General features: G+C 38.4%; 2 protein-coding genes across 5 annotated transcripts; one reads left to right on the forward strand and one right to left on the reverse strand.

Moving 5' to 3' along the window:
- Positions 1-1,546: 1,546 nt before the first annotated feature.
- On the reverse strand, positions 1,547-6,466 carry optn (optineurin). Of its 4 annotated transcripts, none has more exons than XM_052555037.1 (14): positions 6,312-6,466; positions 5,587-5,738; positions 5,313-5,506; positions 5,078-5,224; positions 4,933-4,997; positions 4,518-4,628; positions 4,345-4,423; positions 4,027-4,142; positions 3,406-3,555; positions 3,185-3,269; positions 2,794-2,949; positions 2,566-2,708; positions 2,405-2,490; positions 1,547-2,307 (listed from the first exon to the last, which is right to left on the reverse strand). In XM_052555037.1, the coding sequence occupies exons 1-14, from the start codon at positions 6,449-6,451 to the stop codon at positions 2,201-2,203; spliced, it is 1,731 nt and encodes a 576-aa protein (XP_052410997.1). In that variant the 5' UTR covers positions 6,452-6,466; the 3' UTR covers positions 1,547-2,200. The 4 variants fall into 4 exon arrangements, with proteins under 4 accessions (XP_052410997.1, XP_052410998.1, XP_052410999.1 ...); XM_052555038.1 differs by having other exon boundaries at positions 5,587-5,743; positions 6,312-6,461; XM_052555039.1 differs by having other exon boundaries at positions 5,587-5,743; positions 6,300-6,445.
- A 1,447-nt stretch (positions 6,467-7,913) lies between these two features.
- On the forward strand, positions 7,914-13,634 carry ccdc3a (coiled-coil domain containing 3a). Its single transcript, XM_052554137.1, has 3 exons — positions 7,914-8,470; positions 9,279-9,453; positions 12,964-13,634. The coding sequence occupies exons 1-3, from the start codon at positions 8,103-8,105 to the stop codon at positions 13,249-13,251; spliced, it is 831 nt and encodes a 276-aa protein (XP_052410097.1). The 5' UTR covers positions 7,914-8,102; the 3' UTR covers positions 13,252-13,634.
- The last annotated feature ends 2,299 nt before the right edge of the window (positions 13,635-15,933 follow it).

Genomic DNA, 15,933 nt, shown 5'->3' on the forward strand with positions numbered 1-15,933 from the left:
ATTATCACCTGAACAAAGGAAGTGTTTTTCAGGTTTGATGCTTTTTTGATGCTGTTCCAAGACAAATGGAGCTTTTACTGGTTTGGAATGACATGGGGGTACCTGATCAATGACCAAATTTTCATTTTGGGATGGAGTATCCCTTTAATTCAGTTTTCAAAACAAAGACATTTTTTTAAAAAAGTTTAACAATGAGTTAGTTAAACATTAGTTTAGTTAAACATTAGTTAACAAAACTGATGACACACGAATCAGAATCTCTGCATGCGAACAACAGAGAGAGCTGAGCAAATCATCTAAGGGGGTTCTACACATGCAGTTTTATAACAAAGTTTGGGAGGAACAGTCGCAGTTCATTAACCTGATTAACACAAGTGGAGACCAATCAGTAATCAACTCATGACAAGGTATAAATAACAGCAGAACCTACCTCTGTTCATTGACAGTTTTCAGCATCCCTCCTCCACCCCATTCTCCTCACAATAGATCCAGCTACTCTTACCACAAGTAGTCTGGGTTCGGGCCACATCCCGAGCTTGGAGCCCTCCACCTGGACATCACGCCAAATATGCATAACCTTACTGTATTAATATACGTAGATGTGAACTCGTGAATTAAACATTAGGCCTATATATACATCAGTATTTGCAGTTTAAATGCATTTAAATGTCCCCTCTGAGATACATAAACTGTGTAAATACCTTTAAATACATGCTTTTTCAGATGCAGATTCCAGAAATATTTTCATATGTTGTAATGAGAAACATAATACCGGATGAAGTGCTTCTTATTCTTACCCCAAAATATTAAATAGTAAAAGTTGGGAAATTCTAATATTTATTTTGCTCTTAAACCTGCACTAAACGCGATTATAAATTTAAGTCGCCTGTTTGAATAGAACTACATGCCTTCTTTAGTGATACAAGCTCAGAAACATTTAAAACCTGTTTGAAGTTTTTTATGTTGTGTATGTGCCGTGATGGATATTGAAATGTAATTTATTTTGCTATTTAAAGAGTAAAGCCTAGGTAATTACTTAATGGTAATACATAATGGTATACTGTCTATGTCATACCATAAATCCCCAAAAACTATATGCATGGGGGGGGGGGGTTGCATTGGTGTTGCCAACCTTCGTAGACCCCCCCCCCCACCCCTTCTCTACCCTACAAAATATTTTCTACATCCCCCGTTCTTAACATAAGTCTATCAAATGATTTGTTAATAATAGGATGATTCATATTGAATCACTTCTTTTTTTTTATATACTTTTGTGTTTAATTTTTTGTCATTGTGATGCGTGATGGCGCTCAGTCATCATTCACTTCTTCAAATTGACATGATTTGTGACTTAAAATCGACTGCTAAAGAGCTTTGAAACTTTAATTTTCTTTTCCGTTATGAAAGGCATGCCAATTTGGACATGATCAAGGTGAGTAAATGAAAACAAAGTGACATTTTTTGGGGCGAAGTGGTCCTTTAATGCTACATGCTGCAGGTTATTTACCCATAACCTAAAGAGCACATTAATGATAGAGTCCATGTGTTGAATATAATATGAACTTCAGAACAGTATTTATTAGATTTAGGCAGGAATTAACATACAGACACTTATATTTTTAGAGTAATTTGCCCCAAATCTAACTTACTAACCTTGCTTATTAAACAGAATAAAGTGCTTTAACAGAGCCAACTAAAAAAATGTGAGAATAACATTATATGTTGACATCTGTTTGTATAATATTGGGCATTGAAAGTATAATGAAAATATTACTAACTGCGATTTCAAATCTTTAAAATATAATATTTTTTGCTACCAACAACATAATTCACCAACAATAGATTAATCAATACTGTTTGCCACACTGATTGCTCACCTGCAACATATATTTTTTTCTTAATAGTTGACAGTGATAAATTGTCTTAGAGCAGCTTTATAATGTTGCTGTTATATAAGGTGTATTTAGTGTAAATCCAGAACCAAAGCTACGTACACATTAAATCCTGATTCTCACCCTCGACCAATAGCATCAATTAATCTGAAACCATCCACACTGATAATATACCATATTGTTAGGATGCAGGGTTTATAGACCTGTGTTACTGAAACATTATGTTTCAGGCTGCTTGAAGGTAAAGCTATCAAACCACTAGTTCACATATAGGGGGGGATCTGGTATAGGGTTACAAGGCCACAGGCTCAAATGATGCAATCCATGATGTGGATCTGCAGGGAGTCCAGGTCAGGTAGGACTTCCCCACATTTGGGACAAGCATGTTCTGGAATATTCTGCTGCTGCCAGTCACCTGTGGAATAAAGAGGTCTATGTAATCCTAATATATAGTAACAGGTACAGGAGCACGAAAGTTCACAACATGGACTCTTTATGGTAAGGACCGCTACCTCCTTGCGGGTGATGTGGAGAAGCTGGCCCTTGTGGATTGGCCCCACGTGAAACATGTCTCCTTTGCATCTCACTCATGGAATGCCTATAGCATAAAAAAAATCCCTTTTCAAAATCACAGAGGTCACATGTGCACAAGTAAGTGAAGTTTATGACGTACCTGCCAAGTGACTCCATCTCATCCTGAAGCTGGGTGTTCTGTTTCTTCACATACTCCAGCTGAGTGGCCAAACGCTCTTTCTCCTCGTGAATCTTCTCCCTAGCAGCCCGTTCTGCGTAGAAATCCGAGGAATATATCTCTGCCTGTATGTGTACATAAAAAAAACATTTAAAAAAATGATGTCGATCGCAAGGAGTTTAAAATGTGGGAGGATACAATCGTTCATACCTGAGCCTGGAAAACAGAAATAGTTTCTAGTTCCTTTTCCTTCTGGAAGATTTCCATCTTCATCTCATCAATCTTCTTCTGTTTGTCTGCCAGCGCCTTTTCAGCTGTATCAAACCTGGTTTGGAGGTCATCGTAGTCTTCCCGTGAAACGCAAGCCTGATCATGCACAATTAGGTACGTAAGAGGGATGAACCACCAACATAATCTGAATGCAAAATTAACCGCTTTAAATCAAACTGTATTTAAATATAGAAATGTTTTGGTACAAGCTTAATAGTCCTTGAAAAATTTAAGTTTGTTGTTCACAGATGTACCTAATTAACCGTGCCTTGCCGATTACAAAAACAAAATTGTAAGCCTGTAGTTTTCTAAAGTAAATGGGAATTTGTACCGCTCTCTTCTTATTCTCCTCTTGGAGCTCATTGTAGTCTTCAAACAGCTTGGTATAGGCATCTTTCAGCTGGTTCAGGTTGTTCCTGGCAAAGAAAGATAAGAGGAGATGTGATTATTATGAAAACAACATAAACACAATGTGCAACTGAGTTGAGTCTATATATCCGCCATGCAACTCAATTCAAAATGTGTGTTTTTGTAGGCATCAGATGCACTCACTTCTCATCCTGAGTTTTCTTCTGTTCCACTTTAACAGCAGCCTGAAGGCTTTCCATCTGAACCCTCAGAGTGTCATTCTCAGCCAGAACCTTCTGTTTCTCTCCCAGCTGAGCTTTCAGAGTACCTAGATCCTGCTCCTGATCTTTACACCTGCGGAGAGAACATTAGATGGGAGAAATAGGAAACTCTGCAGACTTTGTTTGTAGACCTTCATGCCAAAAAAAAAATGTACACCCAAAAGGAAGATCTGAATTTCTACATTGATTACTTATAAAATGTGCTCTTCAATATGAGGTTAAATTAATATCTAAACATGCTCATGTGACACCATTATGCAGACTATTATAACAATACTGTATAACATATTGCATATAACAACAGACTATTAAACTTTAGGTGACTTTATATATTGAAACTAGATTAGTCAAGTCTGAAAGCAATTTAGTCAAAATTTCATGTTTAATATTTAGAAAAATGCAAATATATATACAACATAATAATGATAAACAAAAATAAATGTATTTTTATTATTTAAAAAAATATATGATTTGTTTTAATAATAATAATAAAAAAAGTTATTATAACTCTAAATTATAGTTAATTTTGGCTGGTGTTTCTGACCTGTCCTGCAGATTTCTTTTCATGTTCTCAGCCTCGTCCAGTTTGATCTGCGCCCGTTTCAATTCATTACAGAGCTTCAGCAACTGATCCTCCAGATTCTTCACCTCAGCGCTTGCCTGGTGAAAACAAACACAGAAAACACACAGTCGCTTCCTCATAGTAAATGAAAATTCATAGTTGTTGCCGTACTCCCAACTATTTTCTTTCACTTTCTTTTAGAAAAGACTGGCCTCAAAGACCACAGTCACATGGATGTTTTGATCAAATAACTAATCAAAAAATGCTACATGGATAGCTATACTCGTCTGATTATCCTACATTGATTTCAGTTGTAGAGGGGAGAGATGTCTGTGCACTTCTGTCAGTGTGTTCCAGTCTGTTCTCCAACTCGGCAATTCTGCAAATACCCAATATGCGCATACAATAAAAGAAGCTCAAACACCTTAAGTACTCTGTCTCTGAGAAGGTTTGAGTGAGGAATGTTGTCCTACCTCCCACGTGCCTCGTGGAGCGCTAGCTGCAGTCTCTCCTTCTCATCCGTCTCTGCTCTGAGGGAGTGAAGCAGCTGCCTCACCGTCTGTTCCTCCGACTCAGCCTTCGGCCTGCGTACACACACATATTTGCTTAATTATCAAATCGAGGATCTATTGTGTTTTTACAATTACTATACACCTTCCGTGGCCCACATGCTGTCTTTAATCCATAATGATAGAAACTATTTGAATCCGTTTTCCAACTTAAGACACAGTTTTTGTCAGATCTAGTTGCATTTCTAGCTCATAAACTATTGCTGCATACAGCAAATGAACAAACAAGCAAGCAAGAGGCCAAAGACTTAAATTTACTGCATCAGAAGCATTTCATTAGAAATCTGCTGAACTTCATTCTTAATTCTGCTGTGCTTACATGCTGAAAGCGCAAGGGTCCTTTGGTATATTGGGCAAATCTCTGGTTACTTTTAACTCATCTTCCTGTGGAAGAAAACACAGAGAGTGACATTGAGCAACACCGTGTCACTTTATTGAGTTTGTGTGTGCGTGTGCATACTTACAGCGATTCTAATCTCAATGAAGGAATCTCTAGGTGAACCTTGACCCATTTTGAGCTGGAGTTCAGAGTTTAATGCTACCAGATCATTCTTCTCGGCCTGAAGACGAGCGATCTGACCTCTCAGCGTCTCCAGTTCGGTGTGTAAACACTACAGCAGATATTTACTTCATTTAAGTCTTTTTATGATTAGATATTTTTGAGTGGTATGATTTTTCACAGCTTCTGTCTTGTCTTACTTCAGCTCCACTTTTTTCCAGCTCTTCCACTTGTTTCTTCAGTGCCTCCTTCTCTGAATCCATAGTGTTCAGTCTGGTTTTGGCCTCCTCTAATCGTTGCTCCAGGAAGTCTCTCTCCTCCTTTTGCTTCTCCTTCCATGCCGACAGACCCTCAAATCTCTCCTTCATGGATAAGTTGGTTTGTTTCAGGGCCTCTGCGGGACAAACAAGGATTTTATGTGAAGGAACATGTTTATGTACCGTGATTATGACTGAAAGAGAAATGAAGTCTCACCCTTCAGTTCTCGGTTCTCTTTGATCAGGGTGTTCATTTGCTGGAGGGTCTCTTCTAAACTGCCCAGGTTCCCCGGGCCGGACCCGCGTGGGTGATTGATGTCCCCGTTCATCATTGATGAACCAGATGCCATGCTTCTTGAGTCACTCGAGCTGAGCTAGGAAAAACCAGAACATGACTCTTAGTTCAAGAATGGTTTGCGTTCAAATATGCAATCATCAGCAAAGAATGAAAAGTGAAACTTAGACTGAACTAAAAAGAAAAGATATGTTCTAGTGCTAGTGTGTTCAAAATGCAATAAAAAAAAAAAAACTAACATTAGACTTTGGTATCAGTCATTCATTTTATCCAAATCACTAAATCTGAACAATTTGTTGAGTCGGTAATAGAGTTAAACCCAGACTGAAAGATTCGATGAGTAAGTAATAATGACTGTTCTATCGTCTGGTTCGAAATGACTTTGGGATGACATTATTGTGAGTAGATGACACATGTTTGAGTGGCAGACAATGGTTTAGTGTTCTAGTGTTATTAAAACGCTGTTCTAATCCCACCTGGGACGTTTCACAATACATATGAGGAGAAAACGAAAGTTAATTAGGACATCTGCGGTAGAAATTAACCAAAACTCGTAAACTACGCCCTAATAAGTGCGCAACATGTTAATATATGTAGAGACACTTTATAAACAAATGAAATAGCTAGCCGCGCACCTCGATACTCACCAAGCGTTCACTTCTTCTTGTGTACACCAGCTTGTTTTGGGAAATGCTGCGTTTCCTGATCCAGACGTCAGTGCAGCGCGCCGAACGCACAGATCTGTGATCCAGAAGGATTGGTCTGTTTTACAGCAAGCGTGATGCATGTAATTGTCTATCCGTTGTCATAAGGCTCTAGCCACTGAAGCTGCTTCCGTGCAGCGCAGCGCTGAACCAGCTGACGGTGACGTCACGACGCGGCCGGGGTTTCCCTGCGCCTGTTCTGCTGAGGTCATCCCGCAAGAAGCACCCACAACTGCGGCAAACGGAGGGGCTTTTCTGGCACCCATTATGATTTTAGTGTGTAACAGTCATACTTTCCTATTTATATGATGAAAAACTCTCGTGGGTGTAGAATCATCTTTTTTTGCGTTTTCCTTCCATATGGTAAATATAGATTAATGGATCATACAACGCTTTAATATAGCAATATAACTATATCAGTAGCAATAGATCAGTATCGTTGTAATAAAAAGTTTTAACCTCTAATGTTATGACTTTATTTATGCACTAGAGAGAGCCATTGAGACAGAGCTGAACGACGAGCGTGCTTTCAGAACTTGAGGAGCGTTTGATTTTAATGCCTTTACTCGTCGGAAATAAAATACTAAAACAGAATTTCAAACAACATTTTTAGTTTTAAAGATAGTTCTAATATAAATTATAATCAACTAACCTAGTAATTAAGGGGAGACTGAACTGATTCAGTCATTTCCATCGATATTTCACAGAAAAAAAGATAGCCCACTGAATACTACTTTTGTACTTTTAAAATTAAAAAAATACTAGTTTTAACACTAGTTTGTGTCATCAGCATGGTATTAAAGGATAATATTCTGTTGTATTATTTATATGATTAATTGATTATTGTGTGCTGCATTTTGCAGACTTGTCACTTACACTAACCGTCACGTAGTCTGAATAAAAAAAGAGCACAAAGTAAACAAATAAATCACATCTAAATATTACGTGGTATCCCAGTTACCATTTTTTAGGCTCCTGGCTAATTTAAATAATTTTAAATGGGCAACAAAATACAGACACAACCTACTACGTATTATTTAATAATAATAATAATAATAACGCACATCCGTTCTATAAATGTATTTTCCCTAAAAGCACTTTTGTAAAAAGTGAGTTTCCATGAACTGTTTTCCGTATAAATTATAATTTGTTAACCTAACAATTAAGGGGTGACTGAACTGAACTCTTCAAATGTAAATATACGAGTTTTAACACGTATTTCACCAGCATGAAATAAAAGGATAATGTTCTTTGTCATATTATTTACATGATTATTGTAGTCTGCTTTTTGCAAACTTTTTAAACTTTTGCATGACTGAAAAGTAATGGGTCCATACATTTCGATTTAATGTATTTTCCCTAAAAGTACTTTTGTAGAAAGTGAATTCGCATGAACAGTGATCTGTTTTCTGCCTGTATAATCAATAAAGACATAAAATGAGTCTAAATGCCGTCCAGGAATGCAGCAGTGAGGCTGCTGGACGGACGCCGGACGCAGCGCGTCTATTGGCTGTTTATAAACTCCAGCGCGCCGATTGGCCTGAGACGAACTTCAGGAGTGATGATGGATCGAGGAGGAGCAGGATGGGAACTCGTACTTGTGAACCTAGAGCAGTCGGGACTATGTGATCTGACCCCGGGCCGCTGCATGGGTGCTTACACTTGCATCGCCTATCCACTGAACCCGTGAACGAGCACTTTTACGCGTGGGTTTTATTTGCTGGCACAGGAACCATGCACCTTGCGCTTCTGCTGACGCTGGGTGTCGGGTTCGCGTTTGCGTGCCAACTGCCCAGCGAATGGCGACCCCTGAGCGAGGGCTGTCGAGCTGAACTCGCCGAGATTATCGTGTACGCCAAGGTGCTGGCCATCCACGAGGAGCCGTACGCGTCCAGCCTCTACAATTACCTGCCGCACCTGAAGCACGAGCGCGCGGAGGACGCGCTGCTGTACGCGGCGGAGGTGGAGCTGCTGTGCGATCAGGCGTGGGGCAGCATGCTGGAGGTGCCTGCGGGCTCGCGTCTCAACCTCACGGGACTGGGGTACTTTAGTTGTCAGTCACACACGGTGATGGAAAACAACTCCTACATATTCTTCCTCAGGTGGGTTCACGTCTATGAACCAAGAACCGGTTATTTTTCTGAACTTCAGCTGGGTGGAAACGAATAACCTGCGTTCCATTATGTACAGTATAGGCTATTCCATAATAGTTTTCTCGCCCTCTGTTTTGTTTATTTTTTATTTTTTTTTTATTTATTTTTTTTTTGCCCTAAAATTCAGTACAGTACCGCTACTAAATGACTCTTATGAACCAATTCTTTTTAGTGAATCAAACACTGAGTGCGAGCCCTTGAAGTCAGTCCCAAAACGAATGACTCTTATGAACCGGTTCTTTTAGAGATTCAGACACGTACTGCGCGGCCAGTGCAACCGAGACGAAGGACTCTTATGAGTCGGTTCTTTAAGTGAATCAGAAACGTACAACAGGACCCATAGACATCATATGTCTATGACAGGACCAACGTAGTCCGATTCTAGAACAAATGACTCGTACGGATTCTGCTTAAGAATCGAGTGGTAAATGAATCATTCTACTCACATTCTGAACTATAATTTATTTATTTTTTCATTTTTGATTTGAAATATTTAAATTAATGTAGGGAATGAGTTGCCCCTTTAACCTACAGTACGCTTTCTTTAAACAACAAACAAGCATTGCTTGTCTACTTATTTTCAAGAACTTTATTAAAACAATAGTTGGATATATTTTTTTATTTTCAGTTTTAGTATTTAGTATTTGAATGTATTTAGTAAATTTTAAAAAATCTAATTTATTTTAAATTAATTTAAGTCATAAAGTCAAAGATCCTCACAAGTATATGCAAACAAACATGTACGTGTTTCTTACAGGATGGATGAAAACTACAACATCCTCCCTCATGGGGTCAACTTTCAGGATGCCATATTCCCTGACACACTAGAGAACAAACGACTATTTTCCAGCCTCTTCCAGTTCTCAAACTGCTCTGGTGGACAGACGATGCACAGCTTTAATAGTGATTGGGAGAGCCAGGAAGACAGCAGGGTACGACACCAATAAACACACACACACACACACACACACACACACAGACAGATAGGCTAAATATGCACTATAGAGTGGCAGACATAAATAAAAACTTTATATCTTGTCAAGACAAGAAAATTGAAAGCAATAAATCTGTGAAAGGTGAACATCAGTATGTGTACATGTTTGTGCAAGCTTGCTTGCATCGTAACAGGCAGACGTTCAGAGCGTGTTCACTGTTTTAAAATGACTCCGTTGTAAATTCAAGAGTCTCGTAAATGACTTTTTATGAAGACAGGAGTGTCTGCTTGCACAAATGCATTATTTTACCTGTGCTTCAACAGTAAAACATCACCAGCGTCTGGAGAAAAACAACTAAAGAATTGAGAAATCTGACTGGCTGTGGCCGAAAAGGTGTGAGTAACACAGAAAGCAAGAATAATATAAAAGTAACATGTTCAGATTGTCATAAGTAAATGCAGCTCCATCATACAGCACACACTTAGACAAACAAGTCCCTTTCTTTGGTGGTCTTTGTACTGACGACTGTGACTGTTCATCACGGTAGGAGGCTGAGGTAATTCAAGAGTTCATTTGGCTAGATAAAGGCCGGATTAAAGACCTCCCAGCTAGAGCTGCTGTACCTTACACACATATACACGCACACACTCACGGACAGCCTGTCTCACCTAAACACACACATCTGCCACTGAAAATAAAGCTGAGATAGAGAGAAGAAGGAGAACGAGTGAGGGAGTCGTCAGCTGGACATGTGGACATCCTCTCGGGGAAACGGCAGTGGGTTTTGAAAGGAAAATAAATCATGCGTTTGATGTGGACGGTTTCGAGGCAGAATGGGAGGAATGTCAGGGGTCCTCAGAGGTTATGGCAGGCAGGGGTTTTGAAGGATGTGAGGATCTAACACACACACACAGTATCAAGTGGAGGCAGATGAGATTAGCCTGCTGTACATTCACACACATCAAACACAAAGCCGCTCATTAGTCGGACTGTGGTCTGCTGTTGGGAGTGGGGGGGTATTTGAAGACGAACACAATGAGATGCCTGAACTAAAAGCCAACTTCAGCTTACTGAAAACAGTCATCAGCTGAGGCGATACAGTTTCAGATTTATTGAGCGTAATATACCAACAGAGAAAAGTTCTGGGTGTGAACCAGCGGGAACCTCCCTTGCCTGCCAGACAAATGTCAAATGCCAAATGCTTTTTTTGTTTGACGGCATATGTTTGTCTCGAAGGCAAGTGAGTAGAATTGCAGTAAGAATTTGGATTAGAAAAAAAAAAAATGTAAACAAATAATATTTCTTCCAAGAAAGTCTTTTTTTGTGTGTGTGTGTTTTTTTTTTGTCTTTAAATTATAAAACTATATTGGGTACTTTCAGGTTGTCAGATTTGAACAAAACGGACTTCGTCCCCTAAAACAAAAACAAATAATATAGTTGCAAAAACAGTAAAAGTAATTTAAAAAATAGTAAAAGTTGCAAAGGGAAGTCAAGGGAATGTTCAAAAATTTTTTGCAGATGCAACATGGTATTTTGTTAACAGAGTTACATTCAAACAGTGATTTAAATGATGAAAAAATTATATCATTTTATAATATTATTGTATTTAATAAGTCGGGTCTTATCTTGTTAGGTTTAAATTCCCAGTCTTCTATACCAACCAAATTTTTTCTGAAAAGAATTCTTTCAAAATTCTATTACATTCATTCAAATATTAGAGACCATAAAAGACACACAGGGACACTTCAGTAATCACATCTGCAGAGAGAGACAGACAGATGCCGAGAGAGAAGATAAAGATAATGATGGTGTATGTGCTGCAGGAACAGGTGGGGGTGATTATCAGGCCCGGGAACCTCAGAGAGATAATGAGAGCTGTTTTACACAGGAGCTTTCCTGTGGGAAAAGGATTGTTTGAGGCCGCCTGAGGGTCTTTGTGCTCTTGTGACTGTATAGCCGGCACAGTGTCAGTTACTGTTACCTACCCCCTGCTTCCCGTACCATCCATCTTAAACACCCATTATGCTTTATTAAACTCTTATCAGATTCACACAAATCCAAAAACACCATTGCATTTGCTACACAGTCAAATGTTTCAATGCATTTATTTTCTATCTATCTATTTATCTATCTATCTATCTATCTATCTATCTATCTATCTATCTATCCAAACCCAAATGTGTGCCCAAATTCTCTCCATTTCTTCATTCTTTCTCTCATTGTCTATTGTGCATTCTTGTCTCATTTTCTTTTCACAAAAACACTCATCTATTGTTACTCATGACTCACGTACCACAACATCTGGGTCTGGTTCTGGTTTGGGTTTGAAAGCAAAGCAGGCTATGTTTGGCTCTTGTGGTTTTAAATCCACAACACCCACATTAAGACGAAACCTTATTATATCAAATTGCATTGCTAAATAGCTGTTTACATAGATTTAGAAGCAAATGAATGGCTATAAGGTCTAGTTAATGAGCAGAGATGTTATTCCAGCATGTGTGTGTTGTGTCCACCTGTCTGTGGTGTAGTTTGGAGAGTACTGGTGTTGTTACAGCAGTGGCTGTTTTGTTTGGACAGTAGGACACAACAACAGGCATTCGCAGCAGTCCTTATTCTACAGTGTGCATGTTTTTCTGTTCAAGGACAGTGTTTAAAAAGCTGTGCAAACATAGATGAGCTTATTCACAATTGTTCAAAAAGTATGGGATCTGTATTTTCTTATTTTAAGAAATTAACACTTTTATTCAGGAAGTATGTATTTAATTGATTAATAGTGACAGTAAAGACATTTGTAATGTTTTCAGTTTAAAAAAATGCCGTTATTTTGAAGCTTCCATTTATCGAAGAATCCTAAAAATATATCACAGTTTCCAGACAAATATTAAGCAGACCACTGTTTTCAAGACAGATAGTATTAATAAATGTTTCTTGACCAGCATATTAGACAGATTTCTGAAGGACCATGTGACAATGAAGACTTGAGCATAATGATGCTGAAAATTCAGCTTCGCATCACAGGAATAAATTACATTTTAAAACATTATACAATGCTTGTCATTTGAGTCATTATTAACTTTTAATGACTCCGTGTCTCTATTCATTTTCATGACATTTGGGTTTCACTTTTTGTTCTGTTAGCTCATGTGGTGACCTTTGACATCATGTAACTCAGATTTGATCCTTTACAATAGGGATTTAGACCTTTCCGCTTTTCAGGGAGAACATGTGGCCTCCCATTGCTCAAATCCACACAGACACGGCCATGCAATCACACACTCTCCACATGTGCACACACACAGCATGCCTCAGCTTGTGTCTACCGTGGGCATGACAGCGGGCCACTTTTGAACTGCCTCCATCACACACACGCTGGCATGTGTAGGGGCCCAGAGAAGAAAGGCAGTGCTCAACAGGAAATAATAAAGCTGACGGAGGCTGGAAATTATGTCATGTTGAACATAGATAATAATGTACATGAATGAGCGTCTCTCTCATTTTATCTTTCAGCTGCTGTGTTCCTCCGTGCAGAAGGTGTTGTTTGAGGAGGAGGAGCGAGTTGGACAGCTTGAGGAGCGTGTGGCCGAGCTGGAGAGGAAGAACGAACAGTTAAAAGAGCGAGTGGGGAAACTGAGGCATTCTCTGAGGAAGGCCCGCAAAGTGTCCCGCCGTGCTGAACGGGAGCGCCTGGAGCTGCAAGAGCGCCTGAAGATGGCGGAGAGACACGTGGGACAATACCTCAATGCCATTTCACCCCAACACAGTCCTCCCCGCCACAGATACACACACGGACTGTGAGCTCCAACACACACACACACACCTTCACATGGACTCATACAGACTGCAGGGCAGTCTTCAAATCCCATATATTAGTATTTTTTGTTCTTTCCATAGTTTTTAGCAATTAATTAAACTCCAAATGCTTGGTGTAAACTTTTTTTGTACATAATTTTAATGTTGATATTGATAACGTAAGCTTTCTTCTTTTTGAAGAAATGTAAGATCTCTGAGTAAAAACTGAATACTTATGAAGCTATTTCTAATCTGACCCTTAAAAATGACTTGTTAGTGTTTAGCTGATGTCATATTTTAAGACTTTTAGTTTGAATTAAACTAATTTGGATGTTACCACATGAAGTGCATTTTTCAAACATTAAAGTGTCTTTCTTTGAACTTTTAAAGGGATAGTCCACCTACAATTCCTGCAACGTTTACTCACCATCATAAATCTTCTGCTGAACACAAAAGAAGATATTTTGAAGAATGTTGATGGCCAAACAGTTTTTTCCCCCATACTAAGAAAAAAAAAAATTAAATTTTTCTTTTGTGTTCCACCGAAGCAAAAAGTCATGTAGATTTGGAAAGACATGAGACATGAGTAAATAAAAACAGAATTACCCCTTTGATGTACACTGATGGATTGTTTACACATAAATCTAACGGATAGTGATGGTCACTGAATTATGGTTGCAAAACTAAATTAAGATGAAAGTTTGAAAAGTGTTACAATAGTAATAGGATTCATAAAGTAACAGGAAGCAGTGATGTCATCGTAACATTTGCATACTGAATTGTGGTTGGTCTGTCTTACTTGAAAGTATTTTAGTTCATTTAGTTTAGTTCATACATTGTAAAACTCATACAAAATTCAAAGTTTAAGCAGAACAAATACTATTAGCTCTACTACTTCTGAGAAGTTTGAGACACATGATAGAAGTTTGTGCAGATGGACGGAAGAAGCATACATTTCACAACCCCAAAAATGTTTAACTTTGAGCTAACTTGCATTTTCTGAAGTACTTCCTTCACACACACACACACAACACAGAGGAACATCAGGAGTTTTCATCTGTACACCCCCAGTTCTTCCGGTAATGAAACTTCAGGCATCGTGCAGCAGAAAGAAATGTTAAAAACATCTCGAATATTTCTCTTATTCCATATGACAGAGATCCTGCAGAGACATATCGCATGTGCAGAGTAAAAGCGCCTGCATCCTCTCTTTTAAGAAGACAATCGCTTTGATTTCACCAGTTAGCTGTAGACTTTCTAAATCAATCAAATGACTCACTGTGAGCTAATATTGAACTTTGTGGGACTGCTGCTACACAAAACATTATCATGCTGACAAAGCAGAGCGTATAGATCTAAGACGGTTCAATCTCACTCCAACCCAAGCAAACACTAACCAGTCCTCCCATAAACATTAACCTCAGCTGATCCCACTACAAAACATACCAGACTGGCGTTTGTCCACTTTCACCACAGTCTGAGTCTGTTATCAAAGTCTTTGAGCTGCAGATGTGATCAAACAGCAGGAACTAAGAGGCTGATAGCAGGAGCTGATGATGGACACCACAGAAATAGACTAACTGACGACAATCTTATGGTTTTGGTCTCTAACATTGCATCTCTATGTTAGATCACATTCTGTTGCAAGATGGCAACATCGATTCAATTTTAAGAAAATTTAAGGAAATGCTCTTTTAACATTTATGCAGGGTTTCTGATGGTCTTAAAAGTCTTAATTAGCCCTTCTACAAATTAAGACCTTAAATTGCCTTTCAGTTAGAGCAGTCATCCTAAGTATTTTTGTCTTGTAAGAAGAGTGTGAAAATATGGAATAACGTTTAGATTTATTTTATTTTTATTTTTTTGAAGCCCATTGGCAAATAGATATTCTTTTTTTAAATCCTGAATTCACTTCATGAGTTTTAATCATTCAGCTCATTTAACATTTACATAACCAAGAATAAATTTTTTTTTTAATGTTTTAAAAAGGATGTTTTGTACATTTAGAAAGCATGTAGTTAATAAAACTTAGTATAATTGTGAGCAAATTCTTTTGGAACATATTTCTTACCTGGGCTTGTGGTATTTTTCTTTAAGTGTTTTCTGTTGTTTTTGCAAAATTGAAGAAAAAAACATTTGCTTCAAATGGGATGTGTGTTAATCAAAGGAGAATATGAGGAGGACATCATATATGTGCATATGTAAATACAAAAAATTAAATGTTTTACACTTTTTATTTCTGGCTTGGAACATGCCAGGCCAACAGTTTTGAACATTTCAGAATGCAGCTAGCAGGTAGCAGCTGTCCTAGAAAATAATGAGCATTGGGGGTGTTGCCAAGATGGCCGCAAAGGGATTTCTTTTAAACACCCTTGTCATGCTTTCATCGAAAATACATTCATTCATAGACTGGCAGATTTCAGATGAAAAATAACCGGTCTATGTTTAAGTGAACATCATTGGTGAGTCAATATGCTTTCATGCTAATTGAACTGCATTTGAGGTGTTGTTGATTTGAGAAATTCCAACATTTTGGTTGATTAGTTTGGTTGTACTGATAAAGTTAGCTTTTGAGACCATATGAAAGACCAGGTAGGTTTGTTTGTGCGCTCATGTTGGTCAAACAAAGAGCCAGAGATGCCATCTAATGGCTCAGGTTTTTGTTTCTATCACCTGCTGGATTTCTGA

The sequence above is a fragment of the Carassius gibelio genome, chromosome B4 (genome assembly GCF_023724105.1).
Source record: "Carassius gibelio isolate Cgi1373 ecotype wild population from Czech Republic chromosome B4, carGib1.2-hapl.c, whole genome shotgun sequence".
In the NCBI taxonomy this organism is placed as follows: Eukaryota; Metazoa; Chordata; class Actinopteri; order Cypriniformes; family Cyprinidae; genus Carassius; species Carassius gibelio.